General features: G+C 36.1%; 3 protein-coding genes across 3 annotated transcripts; 2 read left to right on the plus strand and 1 right to left on the minus strand.

Moving 5' to 3' along the window:
* The first annotated feature begins 6281 nt into the window (after nucleotides 1-6281).
* LOC131600248 (polygalacturonase inhibitor-like) lies at nucleotides 6282-7552 on the plus strand. The gene has a single exon (XM_058872437.1). It carries the CDS (start codon nucleotides 6346-6348, stop codon nucleotides 7321-7323), a length of 978 nt encoding a protein of 325 aa, XP_058728420.1. The 5' UTR covers nucleotides 6282-6345; the 3' UTR covers nucleotides 7324-7552.
* Nucleotides 7553-10273: 2721 nt separating this feature from the next.
* LOC131595872 (sufE-like protein 1, chloroplastic/mitochondrial) lies at nucleotides 10274-12319 on the plus strand. Its single transcript, XM_058868377.1, has 2 exons — nucleotides 10274-10411; nucleotides 10816-12319. Exon 2 carries the CDS (start codon nucleotides 10938-10940, stop codon nucleotides 12060-12062), a length of 1125 nt encoding a protein of 374 aa, XP_058724360.1. The 5' UTR covers nucleotides 10274-10411; nucleotides 10816-10937; the 3' UTR covers nucleotides 12063-12319.
* A 1203-nt stretch (nucleotides 12320-13522) lies between these two features.
* Nucleotides 13523-17093, minus strand: LOC131595871 (elongation factor 2-like). Its single transcript, XM_058868375.1, has 4 exons — nucleotides 16982-17093; nucleotides 16489-16534; nucleotides 16289-16376; nucleotides 13523-16176 (listed from the first exon to the last, which is right to left on the minus strand). The coding sequence occupies exons 2-4, from the start codon at nucleotides 16489-16491 to the stop codon at nucleotides 13736-13738; spliced, it is 2532 nt and encodes an 843-aa protein (XP_058724358.1). The 5' UTR covers nucleotides 16492-16534; nucleotides 16982-17093; the 3' UTR covers nucleotides 13523-13735.
* Nucleotides 17094-18128: the final 1035 nt, after the last annotated feature.

Raw genomic sequence — 18128 nt, forward strand, 5'->3', positions numbered from 1 at the left:
TGGAGTAGTTCAAGGTCCCATTTTCAATGGTGTGGATTTGTTCAGATTAGAACTCATTCAAAGTGTACCTTCCGTATGCTCAAGCTTTCCTGACATTCTCTCAAGAAGAGTTGCTGTTGAAGGTTTTGCCCCCTTGTTTCAAGAAGAACTGCATCAGACTGTCAAGCTTTACCTGGAAGATTGTGTTAGGAAGCAATCAGATATTGATCCTGCTTGGATCCGTGGCAGAATACTTCCGTCCAAGGCTGACCTTTTAAAGAAGGATCAGAAGGAACAAAAGGCTAGGTCTAAAAGAAAAGCCCGAGAAGATGAGGCTAAGGAAGCAAAGAAGTTGAGAGTCACCTTTGATCCTGACAAGGTGAACTCTGAAGAAAGAAGAGATAAAAGGATCAGAGATTCCTTTCGCAGAACCAGATCCTCTTCTTCTGTACAAACCTCCAGGCAGGTTTTTACTCCACCTCCTTCTGTCCCTAAACCATCTTTCCAATCACCTCCATCTGAACCAAAAATAAACTTCACCTTACCAAATCCTTCTTCATCATCCTTCTCCTCTCCTATTTTAAATCCCACACCTTTAAGTATTCTTCCTCCAACCCCTTCTGATAAATCTTTCTCACCTATTCCCTTTACAAATACTCCATCCTCTTCTCAATCTATCATCTCTGATATTCCATCATCATCAATCATTCTCTCAGATATCCCTTCTTCCTCATCCACCGCACCTCCACCTTCTATATCCCATCCCTTACCTACCAGAAAATCCAAACCTTACTGTCTTCTCTACCCTGACTACAAATTCACCTTCAATCCGCCTGAACCTGAACCCTATACCTACCTGGAACTTTTCAGACATGAGGTGATTAGCAGTCTAGACCTTCTGAAGGAGGCATTTCTAAATGGTCTGGATGATGTTTCTACAAGAAATCTCTGGAGAAGATTTCGCAAGGATTTTCAAGTAGAAGCAATGGGAGTACAGAAAAGACTAGTGGTTGCTGCTCCTGGTTACCCTGGCTACCTTCTGGAGGATGATAATGGTATATACTACCATCCTCTCAGAAATTGTGTTGCAGCTGAGGAGAAACCCTTTGTGGATGAGCTGGAACAATTAAGACTGGCTGCTGCAATGGAAGCAAATCCATGCAGGGATATTGTTATCTTTATTCCTGATCATCCTGTTCTGCTCGGAGACTTCAAGACACTCTTTAACTATCTGAGGGAAAACCCTTCTAAGAAAGACCCAAGCTTGGTCATTCCGGAAGTTGTTGACCCACCAGAAGTTGAAGGTCCTTCTGCTCCCAGGAATCTAGCTGCCATTCTTCAGGCACTTGAGAATGGAGACTCAGAAATTCCTGCTGCAGAATATGGAGATGCTTCTATGCAAGAAGCAGATGTTGAAGATCATGTTGCTGAATCAGATCCTGTTGAGGAAATCCCTGCAAATGATCTATCCATGGAAGCTACAGATCAAGTTGCTCTTCCTGTGGTTGAAAGCGGTGAAACTTCTTCTGATCAATCTTCTCGTCTTGCAAGGACTTTGGAAGAAATTCAGAAGAGACAGGATGAGCAAAGCTCACTCAATGCTGAGTTTAGAACTTTCATGGTGAGGCAAGATGGACACAACAATGAAATTCAAGAGATGCTGGCCAAGATCCTGTCAAAGCTAGGGTCATCTTAGATTGAGTCTGTGTTGTTTCTTTCTTTTTGCTGCATCTGTTTTTTGTGCATCTTGTTTTTCTTCTCTGTGTGTACTTCTGTACCTGCTGTTTGAACTTCAATGAAATCATCCCTTTTCCTCCGTGTGTTTCTTTTTGTTTGTCTCTGAATCTTTTCTGTTTTTTGATGATATGACAAAAAGGGGGAGAAATATGTGATAAATGATTTGATTTAATCAGTTGCTTTTACTAACAAGAACTGCAAGTTCTATTTGGTTTAAGTGTTTTGCAGGTATAAAGAAGTGAAGAAAATCTTCAAAGCAAACACAAGAAGCAAAACCATAAGAAGCGTTATTCTGTAAAAAGAATAAGCTTATGGAAACTGAAGCAAGCTGAGTGCTGTCAAGCTTCAGAATCAGAAGCACTGATAATAGAATTTGATCCAAAATTTGTCTATTTACTTTGACAAAAATTCTATTTGCTCTGATACATTATTTTAGCCTATATGGCTCTGATACATATCATGTGTTCTAATATACATTTTATGTTCTGACTCGTTCATGCTGACTTTTGTCGTTTAGTTTTTGTTCTGTAACATTTCAGGATGTAGAGATGCTCTGATGATGCTCTGGTACATTCAACAATGTTCTGATACAAATCTAGCATGAAGTGATGTTGGTAGAAATTCAAAGCTCTGAAGCTATCCGAGGAAAGCAGAAATCAGAAGCTGTGAATGTTCTAAAGATCCAGAAAACTCAAGTTCTGAAGCTGTCCTAAATGGAAGCAGAAATCAGAAGCTGTGAATGTTCTGAAGATCAAAGAAATTCAAGTTCTGAAGCTGTCCTAGATGGAAGCAGGAATCAGAAGTTGTGAATGTTCTGAAGATCAAAGAAATTCAAGTTCTGAAGCTGTCCTAAATGGAAGCAGTAATCAGAAGCTGTGAGTGGTCTAAGGATCTAAAGAAATTCAAGTTCTGAAGCTGTCCAATGGAAGCAGAAGTCAGAAGCTATGAATTCTCTGAAGACAGAAGCTTATGTGATCGTCTCTACCGAAATAATCAGGGAAGTCTTTTATTAAAGTTCTTCGAGTATTTATTTCAGGGGGAGATTATTTATCTCAGGGGGGGATTGCTAATCTCAGGGGGAGACATATTCACATGCTTATGCTATAGCTGTGTAATTTGTCTTTTGCCGTCTGCTCTTTCTGATCGCAAATTCATATCATTTATATATGTTTTTGTCATTATCAAAAAGGGGGAGATTGTTAGAACAAGATTTGTTCTGATCAATTATCTTAGTTTTGATGATAACAATAATATGAATTTTGCTTAAGATAATATGGTACTCTAATTCAATGCAATTTCCTTTTCAGGAAATATATAAAGAGTATACATAATTCAGCGTTCAGAAGCTTTGACTCAGAAGGTTCAGCATGCAACATCAGAACATGGTCTGGCAAGACATCAGAAGATGGTCGAAGCAGAATCAGAACATGGGTCTATGGAAGCATCAGAAGAACATGAGATCAGAAGCACTGAAGTTCTGATGGTATCACGCTCAGAAGCACTTCAAGGTCAGAAGATCAGAAGATGCTTTGCACCAAGCTGTTTGACTCTGATGATATTCAAACGTTGTATTTACAAACATCAGATCAGAAGAAAGTACAAGTGGCAGGCTACGCTGACTGACAAAAGGAACGTTAGAAGCTATTAAAGGCAACGTCAGTAGACACAGCGTGAACAAGGCTCGAGGTAGTTGACAAAAGCGTATAACATTAAATGCAAAGCTGTACGGAACACGCAAAGCATTAAATGCGCTCAACGGTCATCTTCTCAAACGCCTATAAATATGAAGTTCTGATGAGAAGCAAGGTTAACGACTCTGAACCAAATTCTGTGAATATTAACTTGCTGAAACGCTGTTCAACTCAAAACTCAGAAACTTCATCTTCATCAAAGCTCACTACATTGTTGTTGTAATACCTTAGTGAGATTAAGCTTAAACTTTAAGAGAAATATCACTGTTGTGATTATAGCTTTTTAGAAGCATTGTAAAACTCTTATTTGATTACATTAAGTTGTAAGTAACTAGAGTGATCAAGTGTTGATCAGAATACTCTAGGAAGTCTTAGCTTGTGCCTAAGCAGTTGTAATTAGAGTGATCACGTGGTGGTCAGGATACTCTAAGAAAGTCTTAGCTTGTGTCTAAGTAGTTGTTCCTGGAGTGATCAGGTTGTGATCAGGATACTCTAGAAGACTTAGTTGCGGACTAAGTGGAAAACCATTGTAATCCGTGCGATTAGTGGATTAAATCCTCAGTTGAGGTAAATCATCTCTGCGGGGGTGGACTGGAGTAGTTTAGTTAACAACGAACCAGAATAAAAATAACTGTGCAATTTATTTTTATCTGTCAAGTTTTTAAAGCTACACTTATTCAAACCCCCCCTTTCTAAGTGTTTTTCTATCCTTCAGTTCCCACACATGAAGTTTCATGTAGGATTCCCTCTTGTTGTAGGATTCCTTGAAACGCATGGTTGGTAAATTTTGTCCCATTGTCACTTCGCAACCTCTTGATCTTTACATTAAATTGTGTGTAAACCATGTTGATAAAATTTGTTAAAAGTTTTAGAACTTCTGTTTTTTCTTTTAACAAGTAAACCCATGTTCCACGCGAATAATCATCAACGATCGTAAGAAAATAGTGACATCCACTATGAGAGCTAGTACGATATCTTCCCCACAAATCACAATGTACAAGATCAAAAGGATTCTCAGCTTTATTATAACTATTATGAAAGGGAAGTCTGCATTGCTTTGATCTATGACATATGTCACAACAATGAAGTTTATTTGAACATAAATTAAAATTCACTAGCTGAGACATGTGTTGCATAACTTGAGGAGAGGGATGTCCCATGCGTGCATGCCAGAGAACGGTGTTGTCTTCATGATGTGCCGTGAGAGCAGACCCTTGGACTTGTTGCTGCAACACATAAACCCCACCATGTACATCACCTAAGCCAATCTTCTTCTTCGTGGCAAAGTCCTGTATCATACAATAACTAGGATGATAAGTCACAAAGCAATTTAAATCACGGGTTAATTGACAGATTGAAATTAAATTGCAATCAAACTTAGGAATAAGTAAAACATTTTGTAAAGTAATGTTTTTGCTAAGATCAATGGTCCCCATCATTTCTACCAGCACTGTGTTCCCTGTAGGAATAGTGACATAGAAAGGTTTCTCAATCTTGGTTACCCCTCTCATTAAGGATAAGAGAGGGGTCATGTGGTGTGACGCACCACTGTCCAAGACCCATTTTAGATCTTTACAAGATGTATTTTTACCGGATTCACAAAAATCATGCTTCATCACACGAGAACCGTGGAATGCACGCCCCTGTACTGCTTCTTCAGTCGATTGTGCATGGTGAGCACTAGATTGTCCTCCATCATCTCTTGAGCGGTGTTGTGTCCTTCGTGTGTGCCAATTCTCTGGGTACCCTATAATCTCAAAACATCTTGCTTTAAAGTGGCCAGTCTTGCCGCAGTGATCGCACTTTGAGTTTGAACCATCTCTTCTCCTCTGTCCATTTTGTTTAGATGAATAAAAGGCAGATCCTCCCAATTCTCTTTTAGGCCTTGACAAATTAACTCTAATTCATTGACACAATTTGTCACAATGAATACTAACCAGACAGCTTATACCAACTAATAATACTACAGCTCATTAAATTCTCTAATTTACACCATTATGCAAACAACCAATCAAACGCGCTTTGCGCATCTCCCGTTTTGTTCCTCACTCAATGCATTATATTACAAGTGCACTCACCTTGTTCTTGTACGAGGTTAACACAATTTTTGTGAGCATGAGAATTAAACTGGTCATATCGTAGTTTTTGTTGATACAACTATTGCTACTGTAAATTTTAGTCCAACGTAGTCATATCAAGCGCGGTGTTCCCTGACTCACAATGTTGTGTGTCCCTCATGAGTAACGTTGATAGTAACATATATCGAGACTGGGAGTTTATAAACCAACCAAAAGTCCAACCTTGTAAAAAGAAGAACGTCTTCGTATTCGATCATACGAAGGAGCATGTAACTAGGGTGAGTGTTCTAAATATTATACTATAAATAAATAGTAACATGTATAATTATTTTAATGAGCCATTAATTAAACTCAAACACAACTTCAAAATATATTAGAAATATTTTTTCTATAATTATTGTTAAAATATAATAGGACAAAGTTATTAGCTAGTAACAGTTGTTTAATAAAACTCTTTACAGTGTACAAAAGTGACGCATAGAATAGATCTTTTTGAGAAAACAAAATATAAAGAGATCTCATACCAGGGGCCTATCAAGTACACCTGATTGTTGACACAAGAATTGCTGTTTGAACTTTTCCCATGCAATACAAAATATATTTCTGGACTAATAAACTGTATATGTAGCTAGCTGATTTATCATCTTTATTTTGACTTTTGACACTACCAGAATCATAAACATGAAGCAATAAGCTCGTTTGTTTTGACTTGTGATGCAGCATGGCAACTTGCATATATACAATTGTGTCATATCTTCTCAACTTATATATGAAACCTTGATACTATATAAATCTACACACTTGTCACCAATTTTCTCATCCAAAACTCAAAAACACGCCAAAAGAAACCAATTAACACAATGGCAATTAAGTTCTTTCTTCTCTTGATATTACTATCTCAAGTAGCATCTTCTTTCTCACAAGGATGCCACCCACATGACAAAAAAGCCCTTCTCCAAATCAAGAAAGAACTCAACAACCCAACTCTTCTCTCTTCATGGAAACCAAACACTGACTGTTGCCACTCTAATTGGTATGGTGTTAGTTGCATACCCTCTAACCGCGTTTACTTTCTAATTATCGAAATCGACAACGACCTTGCTTCTTCCTTTCCTCCCTCTATTGGTAACTTACCATACTTGGACAGTCTACTTATATATCAATTACCAAACCTTACCGGCACAATCCCTCGGTCCATAACCAAACTCACCAACCTCAGATCCCTCACAATCAGTGCAACTAGCATATCAGGTCCAATACCAAACTTCATTGCCGAATTGAAAAGCCTCACTTACTTGGATCTTTCAGATAATCATCTCTCTGGGACACTCCCTCCGAACCTCTCCCAGTTGCTTAATCTTGAAGCAATCATCCTTCAAAACAACAGATTAACAGGTCCAATCCCTCCTTCATACGGTTACATAAAAAACATATCCAGTTTATTTCTCTCTCACAACAAGCTTTCTGGGAAACTCCCAATCTCATTGGCAAGGTTGAACTCACTGGTCGTCGATTTGTCTCATAACCGATTTGAAGGTGATGCATCGATGTTATTTGGTTTAGCTAAACAGACAGAAACAATAGACCTTTCGTGGAACATGTTTTCGTATGACATGGGAAAGCTAGAGTTGCCTAAGAGCTTAAGACTTTTAGATATGAGTCACAATCAGGTTTATGGGAAACTCCCTGAGGGTGTGAAGAATTTGCAGTGGTTGAATGTGAGTTACAATAGGCTGTGCGGTGAGATTCCAAAGTTTGGTTATTTGTCGACCTTTGATGTATCTTCGTTTGTTCATAACAAGTGCTTGTGTGGTTCTCCTCTTCCAAACTGCAAGTGAATATAGTTTTCATGTAATGTGCAGTAATTTTGTATGTTTTGTAAGGAAAAATAAAATAATTGCATTTCATTCATAATCAACGGAAAGAAGGATATGGATGGTTTAGCAAAGTTGTGGACAATCAAAATAAATAGTATATATCAACGTTGTTTAAATTTCAACATTTCCAATGGTATTATGCAAAGTCTTTACTCATTTCAATTGTTCTAAGGTGGCTAATGCATGTTTTATTGAGGGTAAATGCATGTTTTAACAAGAATTCAAAACATGACATTATGCTTTTGATAGATTAGCCTGCTAAATCCAACCATTGTTGTCACACACACGCATAAACCAAATGGTTCACTCTCTAAACATTTACCCTGCTTGAAATCTAAGCCACTTGTTCCTCAACCTCACCCTTTCCAACCCTTATGCAATACACCTGAAACAAAAGACATTGAGCTACTATACTAACATTTCCACAAGATTTTCGCAGACATTATCTATAAATAATAAAAGCTTTAGACTGAGTTATCCATTCATGGAAAATGAAAAAGACATTTGTCAAGAAATTCACCCCAAGATGTAAGACTGGCTATGCTTAATGAATGTTTAAGCAAACAACTAGAGAAACGATATGAAATATTACTTTCTTTAAACTCCATTCTAGGCTCTTATTTGCCTCCCTAAAATCAGTTGTTTGTCTTTTGTCCAGTAGCACCAGGCTCCAGGTCAAATAAATAGAGATCATATTTGACAATAATTTAAACATTATAAATATTTTATGAAATTTTATTTTGTCACAAATTAATTATAAAAAATTTAAAATCCTTTGCAGTAGTCCATCTTGCACCCCCTCAAAGACGGTCCTGATTAAATCCATATGACAACTCACATCTGTAGCTATAAGACCGCTATCAATATCATAATACTATTTATACATTTCATGTGCAAAGAAATAGAAAATTTTACTTTGTACCCCTACAATTATACTCATACCCGTACACATAAAAAACTAGGACCGAAATACCCTCGTATAAATAGTACATATTTTAAAAATTTTCATTTTTTTCTCATATTTCAAAAAAAAATGAAACACCTAAAAATATATAAATCGGGACACTTTTTGAAAGTGTTCCGGTTAAAAAAAATACACCGGAACACTTGAAAAAAGAGTTTCGGTAGTCAAAATTTTCAAGTTACATACCGGAACACTTAGTTAAAGTATTTCAATAATTTTAAAGTTGAATAACGTGTGAGTTAAGGTGCAAACCGGAACACTTATTTAAAGTGTTCCGGTGGTTTATTTTTTTTAAAAAAAATCTAGACTTTAGGCAACGCTTTAGAATCGTTTCCTAAAGTTACTGAACAGAGCAAAACAGTTTTTTTTATTTGTCTTTTACTTTAGACAACGTTTCAAACTATTGCGTAAAATCTAGAATTTTGAAAAAAAATAAACCATCGGAATACTTTAAATAAGTGTTCTGGTATGTAATTTCAAACCCCACTTTAAATACTTTGAAAATTATCGAAACTATTTTTCTAAGTGTTCCGGTATGTTTTTTTTTAATCGGAAAACTTTAAAAAAGTATTCCAATTTATATATTTTTTGGTGTTTTGAATTATTTTTTTTAAATTGAAGAAAAAATTGAAAAATTTAAAAATATGTACTATAAATATGAGGGTATTTCGGTCTTAATTTTTTTGTGTAACGATATAGATATAATTGTAGGAGTATAAAAGTAAAATTTTCTTCCTTTTGAAATATTGTTTTTCAGTCTCCTGGATCGGATGTTATCCATATGATAAATATGCTTGAAGCATGATATGCTAACTCCTAGAAATTAAAGAATATAACTTGATGGAAAAACCAAGCGACAAGCGTCATTAGGGGTGTTCAAAACCAAACCGATCCAATAGAAAACCGCAAAATCGAACCAAACCAAATCGAAACCGCAAAAAACCACATATGGTTCGGATGTGTTTGGGCCATTTTTTAACAAACCGTGCGGTTCGGTTCGGTTTGCAGTTTGTATTTTACAAACCGAATCAAACCGAACCAAACCGCATTATGTTACAACCCTCCAAACTTCAATTAACTTATATCCAACCCAAACTCAAACCTATTATGCCTTAGTCTTACGATTACTAATAATTTTCTCTTCCTCACTTAAGGTTTCAAGTCAAGTCTTCTTAAATCTCTCCTAGCGGTATTGCACCTTTTTTTCATCTTCTTTTCTAAATACATATCGATCACATATTCTTTTCTAGTCTTTCACCTCTTAAGTACGTTCTTTTTCATCTTATTATTTTTATTCTACTGTTCTCTCTTTCAATTATGTTTTTAATGTTCATTTTCTTATCTAATCGCATCTCTTCCGCTATTTCTTTTTCGTCTTCTATAATATTTCATCTCCTTTTTTTTCTATTTCATTATAATGTTTTTGATATTATTTTATGCTACTATTTAATGTTTTTTATTCCATTTTTATCTAATATTATTTTTGTATATTAAATGGAAAGTTATTTTCCAAATATGATAAATTTTGTTGTTATTTGATAACACATAAATGACTAAATACAAAGTTATGTTGTCATCAATATGTGTATGTATGGCTCAATAAATTTTAGTAAAAAAAACCGAACCAATCCAAACCGCATTGGTTTGGTTTGGTTCGGTTTTATTTTTAAAATTCAACCGAACCGCACACTTTTTTCTCTTGCGGTTCGGATGATTTTTTATGTCAAAACCGCTCAAACCTCACCGCGAACACCCCTAAGCGTGATAATTAGAGGTAACAAAGCTAGTGCAAATTTCAAAAAAAAAAAATATCAATAAATGATCTTTTGTTTTAGTCCAAAAAAGACAAAAGAATAAGAAAAATGGGCACGTGGGTCATTACTAAGCGTGTGATTAATCCAACGAACCACAATTTTTGAACTGCACTATACCTTTCTCTCGCCAACGCTAGAGAATCCTTCCGAAGTATATGTAGGTTTTCTCCTTTCTTATCCTCACCCGCGAAAACTAACCAATTCTCACTGTTTAATCACCGTTCAAAACCGAGAGGAGCTACTTCATCATCGTCCTCCTCATCCGGCGCCGGTAAGCTCATTTTCAACCACCACTCGTCATTTTTTGCCTTGTTTTTGCTATTCTTCTTCTTTCATGTTCTTATTTCTTTGTTATAAGTTCATTTGTTCTCTTCCAATTTCGTTTCGATTCACAATTGAACAGAACCGCCACGCCGCCATATTACTGCCGTCGTTGTGTCTTCTATTCTTATGTTTTGCTCAGTTTATGCTTTAAACCTAAAAAGCCCCAATTTTCGCTTAAAACCCTAACCTCCCTCTTCTCTTTTTATTCAAAATTAATCAATTTTTAGTTTCTCTTGTAGAAATTTCTTACTTGCTCAGCTGTGTTTGAAAGCTGGTATAACTGTTCATGAACATAAAGATGATTAGAAGAGATTAGCGACTGAGATTTGTTTTCCTATGTGTTTATTGCAGGTAACATCATCTCGTCAATTGGGATTTGTTGATGAAAAAAGAGCCTAGGAGTTAGGCCTTTGGTATGTTTAGATTTTGTTTGGGTAGTCCATCCATTAAATTCAAGGAAAAAGCCTAGAACAATGCCCTTATCTTTCTCTATCTCGCAACCAGCTGCTTCGAATACAATGCGCATACCAGCAACAATGATGTCAACCAATTCCCTTTTTTCATGTTCATTAAGATTATTCACAACCAAATTCCCACTTTCCCTCGTCAACAAAACCAACTCTACTTTCTTCATTAAACCCACAAATACCCTCTTCTCTTTCAAGCCCATCACCTTCCAAAGACTCCCAACAAAATCATCACCACCACTGTCATCATCATCATCACCGCCATCCACTTCTCTTCAACCCATTGAAGAACTCCCTCCAAAGCTTCAAGAAATTGTAAACCTCTTCCAATCCGTACAAGAACCCAAAGCCAAATATGAACAGCTTCTTTTCTACGGAAAGACCCTCAAACCCCTCGAACCTCAGTTCAAAACTAAAGAAAACAAAGTGGAAGGTTGTGTTTCTCAGGTTTGGGTCCGAGCCTACATGGACAGTGACAAAAATGTCGTCTATGAAGCTGATTCGGATTCTGTTCTCACCAAAGGTCTCGCCGCTTTACTAGTTCAAGGCTTTTCAGGTCGACCCGTTAACGAAATTATCCGGGTCACGCCCGATTTTGCAGTGCTTCTTGGGTTGCAACAGAGTTTAACCCCTTCTAGAAATAATGGGTTTTTGAATATGCTCAAATTAATGCAGAAAAAAGCACTTATGCTCTATGTGGAAGCTGAAAAGGGTACTTCTGAACTTAACTCAGTTGGAACTTCTGATTTCAAAGATGATAGCTTTGTTGAGAATTCAAGTGGTCCTTCTGTAACCTCAAGTTTAGGTGTTGGTTTTAGTTCTAAGGGTGATGATGAGAATGTTGAATTGGAAGGGAGAGGGAAGAGGATAAAGGAAAAACTTGAAAAGGAACTTCATCCTATTGAGTTGGAAGTTGAAGACGTGTCTTATCAACATGCTGGACATGCTGGTGTTAGAGGGAGCAATGGTGAAACACATTTCAATGTTAAAGTTGTTTCTGAAGAGTTTCAAGGGAAGAGTTTGGTTAAGAGGCATAGGCTTATTTATAACTTGCTTCAAGATGAGTTAGAGTCTGGACTTCATGCGTTGTCTATTGTGGCCAAGACACCTTCTGAAGTCGGTGAAGGATGAAAATTTAATGCTCTAGAAGAGAGGTCAAAGTTTTCTCCTTTGTCTCTGTTGTGTTTGAGAATTACTTGTTTTGTTTGGTGAATCATAAGGTTATTTTTGTCTGTTAGATTACTTGTTTTGGTTCGAATATAGTGTCTTGTGTCATTACACTGAAGAAATAATTCATTTTTCTGATAGCATTTCCAATAATTTGAGAGATTATGTAAATTTATAAAGCTCAAATGGTATGAATTCTAAAGATATTTTGTCATTGAAAATCAGAAGGGTTATTTGTGGCTTCTAAACAATATTGTGCGAATATCTTATTGTTTTGGCTTTTATATTTAGATAAAGATTCAAGGGTGATTATATGGTATTGAATAGAAGGTTGTCCAAAAAAAATAAAGAAGCTGCCTTTAGCAGTCCTTAAAATTGCAATACTTGGAAATTTATTTTTCTTTTATGCATTGTTTGGAACTGTGGAATGTGTAAGTACGTATACATCACAACAAGGAAAGTATGTTGATCCAATCAATCATGTCTATATTCAATTATAAAATATTGATTGATTACAATCAACTTGCCAAAGGAATAAAGAATTTGATACAAAAAGAAATGAACTTATAGAACTAGTGTCAAACAACTCTGCAAATATGCATTGTTCCATTGTGTTTGTGGGAATTTCCCTCAAATGAAAAGTTGTGTGGATCTGTGGACTGTTCCATGTAAACGGAAGTCAAAGAAATCCATTATGTTCAAATTTGAGAGATTTTTTTTGGCTGCCTGTTGAAGTCCTACTTTGCTCAAATGACTAATCTTTTCAATTCCCTTGGTTTAGATCCAAAAAACATTAAAGTGTTAATAAAACACTATTTTTAAGTTTACACAGCACACCAAAATCTTAGAGACCAGTCTGAAATGAAATATATAAAGCTCGAATATTTTAATATCAGACCTATACCTATCTCAATTTGTAACATTAGAATTAGAGACGGAAATCAAATGAAAGAGCGTTTTCATCACCAACTTTACAACTTACCAATGGCCTAACCTCACTTACCCATAGTTTTCATAAGTACTAGACTGATTGACAATGATAACCAAATAAACAATAATAGAAATTACAAAATAAATCAGCAGTTAATTGAGGTGAAAGAAATTACTTCTTTTCATCTGAACTGAAGACATGGTAAATCAAATACATGACTTTAAATAGATTGAATAGAATTAAAACAACAGTACAACTCAAGATGAATTTAAGATAATTTGGTTTGAGATTGATACATAGACACGCTGCACAAATTAAATTATAAATACATGCCATCAGTTGACATGTATAGGTGCAAGAAATTCATATAAATTACATCAGAATCACACAGCATAATGTTTATGATCTTGAGATTCCCCTGCCAAACAAGCCCAGTTATGCATACCAGAGATGATAAAATAAGCAGAGCACTAACGAGAAGCAAACAAATCTGTTTCTTAAAATGCACTTAAATTCAAAACATAGTAATTCTATCATTACATCAATGTAAATCCTACAAATTACATCGGTGTGAAGATAAATAATTAAAATACAACACTTTACTGAAAAATCGAAAAAACAAAATTCAAGGTACAGAACTTTTAAAACTAGGTCAACAAAGTTTTCATAACAGCCTAGTTCATAGATATAAAATAGTAAAAATAACTTAAAGCTTGTCTTCAAACTCGGAGAGTGGAGTCATCTGCTCTTTGAGACCCTTCCTCTTACGAACGTCAGTAACAAGCTGTGCAGCTTGTGAACCAGCCTCCAAGGGATCTGAGGACATTGTATCCCAATGATCAAAGACACACTGGGGGAAAGCCTGCCCAGATGTTGCAGCCCTCAATTGGCTGGAGAATCCGAAGGACTCGACAACAGGGAGGTATGCTTTGATGTTGTAAAGTGGGGTACCGGGCCTCTGCATTTCTTCAAAAACATGTCCACGTTTCTGATTAAGAACACTATAGATACCTCCAAGAGCTTGCTCAGGAGCTTGGATTTCCACCATGTAAACAGGCTCCAGAAGCCTGGGTTTGGCGGTCAGCTGTGAGGCATAGAAGACTCTCCTAGCAGTAGGAATAATCTGACCACCTCCTCTGTGGATAGCATCAGTGTGGAGGACAACATCACATACTTCAAAGCAGATTCCTCTCATGTTTTCTTCGGCCAAAACACCTTCTTTTGAAGCCCACTGGAATCCAGCAACCACAGAATCCTTGATTTCATTAAGATACTGAACTCCCTTACACATATCAACCACCATGTTGGGTCCAGTTGTCTCAGGTCCGAAACACCAGATTTTCTTGGCAAGGTCCTTGTCCCAACCATACTCTTCAGACAAGATTTTAGATCGAACCTTAGGGTCATCCCTTGGTCCTATTGTGCCTTCATCAATGGCTTCTGCAAGCCCATCCTCCAAAGGTCTAGCTTCCATGTACAACCGGTTGTGCTTGTTGGGTGATTTACTCATCACTGTGCGGATTGATCTATCTAGAACAGTCTCCCTGAAGGACACAACAGGGTCGGATTTGATAATCTCAGCTCCACCCATGAAATCATCCTGCAAGTCCTTCAAACAGATCTCCAGATGAAGCTCTCCTGCACCAGCAATAATGTGTTCTCCGGACTCTTCAATACTACAAACAACCATAGGATCTGACTTAGCCAAACGTTTGAGACCCTCAACTAGCTTAGGAAGATCTGAAGCAACCTTGCACTGAACAGCAACACGCACAACAGGAGAGACAGAAAACTTCATAGCTCGGATAGGATGGGCATCAACTTCCTTCTCATTAGTCAATGTAGCATTCTTTGTGATAAATTGATCCAAACCAACCAAAGCAACAGTGTTACCACAGGGCACATCCTCAACAGTCTCCTGTCTCTTTCCCATCCAAATGACAGTTCTTTGAACACTTTTCACATATAGATCTTTCTTCTCCCCAGGGACATAATTTGGCCCCATAATTCTGACCTTCAAACCTGTTGACACCTTACCGGCAAATACACGCCCAAAAGCAAAAAACCTTCCTTTATCAGATGCTGGAATCATCTTTGAGACATAAAGCATCAGAGGACCTTCGGGATCACAGTTTCGGATAGCATTTGCATATTGATCATCAAGGGGACCCTCATACAAATTCTCCACACGGTACCTCTGAGCCGTTGATGGTGAGGGAAGATGAAAGATCATCATTTCTAGGAGTGCAGTACTTGCTGGCAACCAGGTCTGCATGACACGTTTCATCAATGGTTTACCCATCAGGTCCTTCTCATCAGACTTCATGGTGACCCCTAGCTTTGTAAGCATAGGCCACAACTTATCCTTCTGATCATTCATACAAGTGTTAATGATCTGCTTAATAGGCTCATAACAGAACTGAACAAACCCACGCTTGCAACTAGCTGAACCAGTATTCTTGGTGGTCCATTTTTTTGTGGCTGGATCGAAGAAATTCTCTCCCCAGAGCCTCTCCATCATCTTGGACTCATCAACACCAAATTTTGAGGCATACATTTTTGCAAAGTTTGTCAAAGTAAAAGCCCAACCATGCAAACCAGCAGAAAAAGCAACAGTTCCTTTCTCTGGATACACCTGAACATCACCGAGAAGTGGATCTTCATATGTAGCCATAATCACATTAGCATTTTCAATCACTCTTTGAAAGGTCTGGTACGCCTCCTCTCCTTCAACCTGAAGCTCAAGGAAGCATCTGTCCATCTTATTAACCGTAAGAACAGGCCTGATCCTTTCTCCAAGGGCTTGTCGTAGCACAGTTTCAGTTTGGACACATACACCTTCCACACAGTCAACAACCACAAGTGCTCCATCAGTAATACGGAGCGCAGCAGTAACCTCCGATGAAAAGTCAACGTGCCCAGGGGAATCAATGAGATTTATGAGATACTCATTCCCATTACGCTCCCCCTTATAACTCTTGAGAGACTCAGGAGTCATTTCATAGTAGAGTGAGATACCAGTAGACTTGATTGTGATACCACGCTCGGCTTCGTCAGCACGGGTGTCCGTCATACGGACATCACCTGCTACTTCCTGGGCAATAATCCCCGCAGCAGCAACTAGAGAGTCTGTTAGAGTCGATTTTCCTGCAAAAATAATCAAAAACTCCTTAGCAGAAAGATATATAAGAGAGCAACATCACAACAATCAGGAAAGTACATTGCATAGAAATATAAAAAATCATCAGTTAACCCATACCGTGGTCAACATGAGCAATGACACTCATGTTTCTAATGTTGTGCTTGTAGTCCATAATACGACGTAACTCATCCGATGTGAACTTCACCTGTAAATAAGAATACAAATCTCAAATCAGATTATGAATATTCAATCAAAGTAAAAATAAATAAATAAAACAAACAAACAAAAAAACATAGTGTTAATATTCACAAACTTACCATTTTGACTAGTCTTTATAGTCCTCAGAAAAGGAATCTGTTAGTACTGAAACATCAAAACATTGAAGTTAGTTAAACATGAAATATCACAAGTAAATGTATCAAATATAAAAAAAAAAAAGCATATGCTTCAATATATAACCAAATTATAAAGCTAAACAAATTAAGATTACATAACTTATAGGAAGAAAAAAAAGGACCGATTAATCCAAGAAAAGAAAGAGAAAAGTTACATCGGGAATATATATAAATAGTAAGTCAACTGAAAAACCGATTTGAACTCAAATTCAATCCGTGGCTACAGATATCGAATCGGAGATAAGAGAAGTTTAATAAACGAAGAAACAGTTCGGAAAATCAAATATAGTATAGATCTGAAACAAATCAAAGTTGAAAAAACTGCGAAGGAAAGTAAGAAACAGCGATTAGTTTGGGAAGAAGATAGATAGAAAAAGCGAGAAAGGGAGAGGAAAAATTGAAGAGAGAATCGAACCTGTGAGAGAAAGGTGGTTGCTGCGTTGTTGTGTGATGAAGAAGAAAGAGCAATGAAGTGTGTTATGTATAACGACCAAGAGAGAGCAAAACGCGATCCCCTAAAAATATCTCAAATATTCTATCAAAATATAATCTTATATCTATGGGTATTTTTATGGAATATCCTCGTTTTAATAAAAATACAAATAATTTTAAAAGTAATTTATATTTTTTATGTATCCAATCATATCATTATTTGATTCGAAAAAAGTTTTACACCCATAAATATAAATATAAATAATTTAAAGGAGATTAATGTTTATTATTTGATTCGTAAAAAAGTTTTGTACTCATAAATATAAATTTCCTTCAAAATATTAAATTCACTCAAATAACATTTACAATATTTATAATCCAATCTCAATCACGATTATTAACAGTTGGGCCACTACCATTGTTGGTAATTTAGCCTGATTTTGTTGTTTAACTTAATTTGATTTGAATAATTAAAATCTATTCGAAAACACTTTAATGTAAAGTTTCCATTGATTTGTTAACAAGTATGTAAATTCTTATTTGTAACTTTGATTTAAAAAATTAAGTTTGATATAAACCATAAATTTTGATATAAATTATGTGTTCTTTAATGGCTTAAATTGATTAGATTTTTTAACTTATTTGATAAACTATTTAACATTAATTCTTTATATAAATTATGTGTTCTTTAATGGCATAAATTGATTAGATTTTTTAACTTATTTGATAAATTACATAGCATTAATTTTTTTATATAAATTATTTGGTCCTTAACTGTAGATATTGATTAGATTTTTTAAGTTGTTTGATACTTAGTTGACATTAATTTTTAAATAAACTATTTAGTCCTTAATGGTATAAATTGATTAGATTTTTTAACTTGTTTATAACTCATTTCACATTTGATATGACCTATTTGTCAATCATTTGGTCTTGAAAATTTCTTATCAATCGTAGACGTACTTCTGAAAGTATCTTTTTTTTCAAAAATTTGACTTTTTTCGGAAATGCATCTACGGGAGCAATAAAAACATAGTGAATCTTTGAAAAATAAAAATTAATTCAATTTATGAAATCTTCTGTAATTACACCTACGGAAGGTTTTGAAAATAGAGTGTTAGGTAGTCTTA

Source organism: Vicia villosa, linkage group LG4 (genome assembly GCF_029867415.1).
Source record: "Vicia villosa cultivar HV-30 ecotype Madison, WI linkage group LG4, Vvil1.0, whole genome shotgun sequence".
Classification (NCBI taxonomy): domain Eukaryota; kingdom Viridiplantae; phylum Streptophyta; class Magnoliopsida; order Fabales; family Fabaceae; genus Vicia; species Vicia villosa.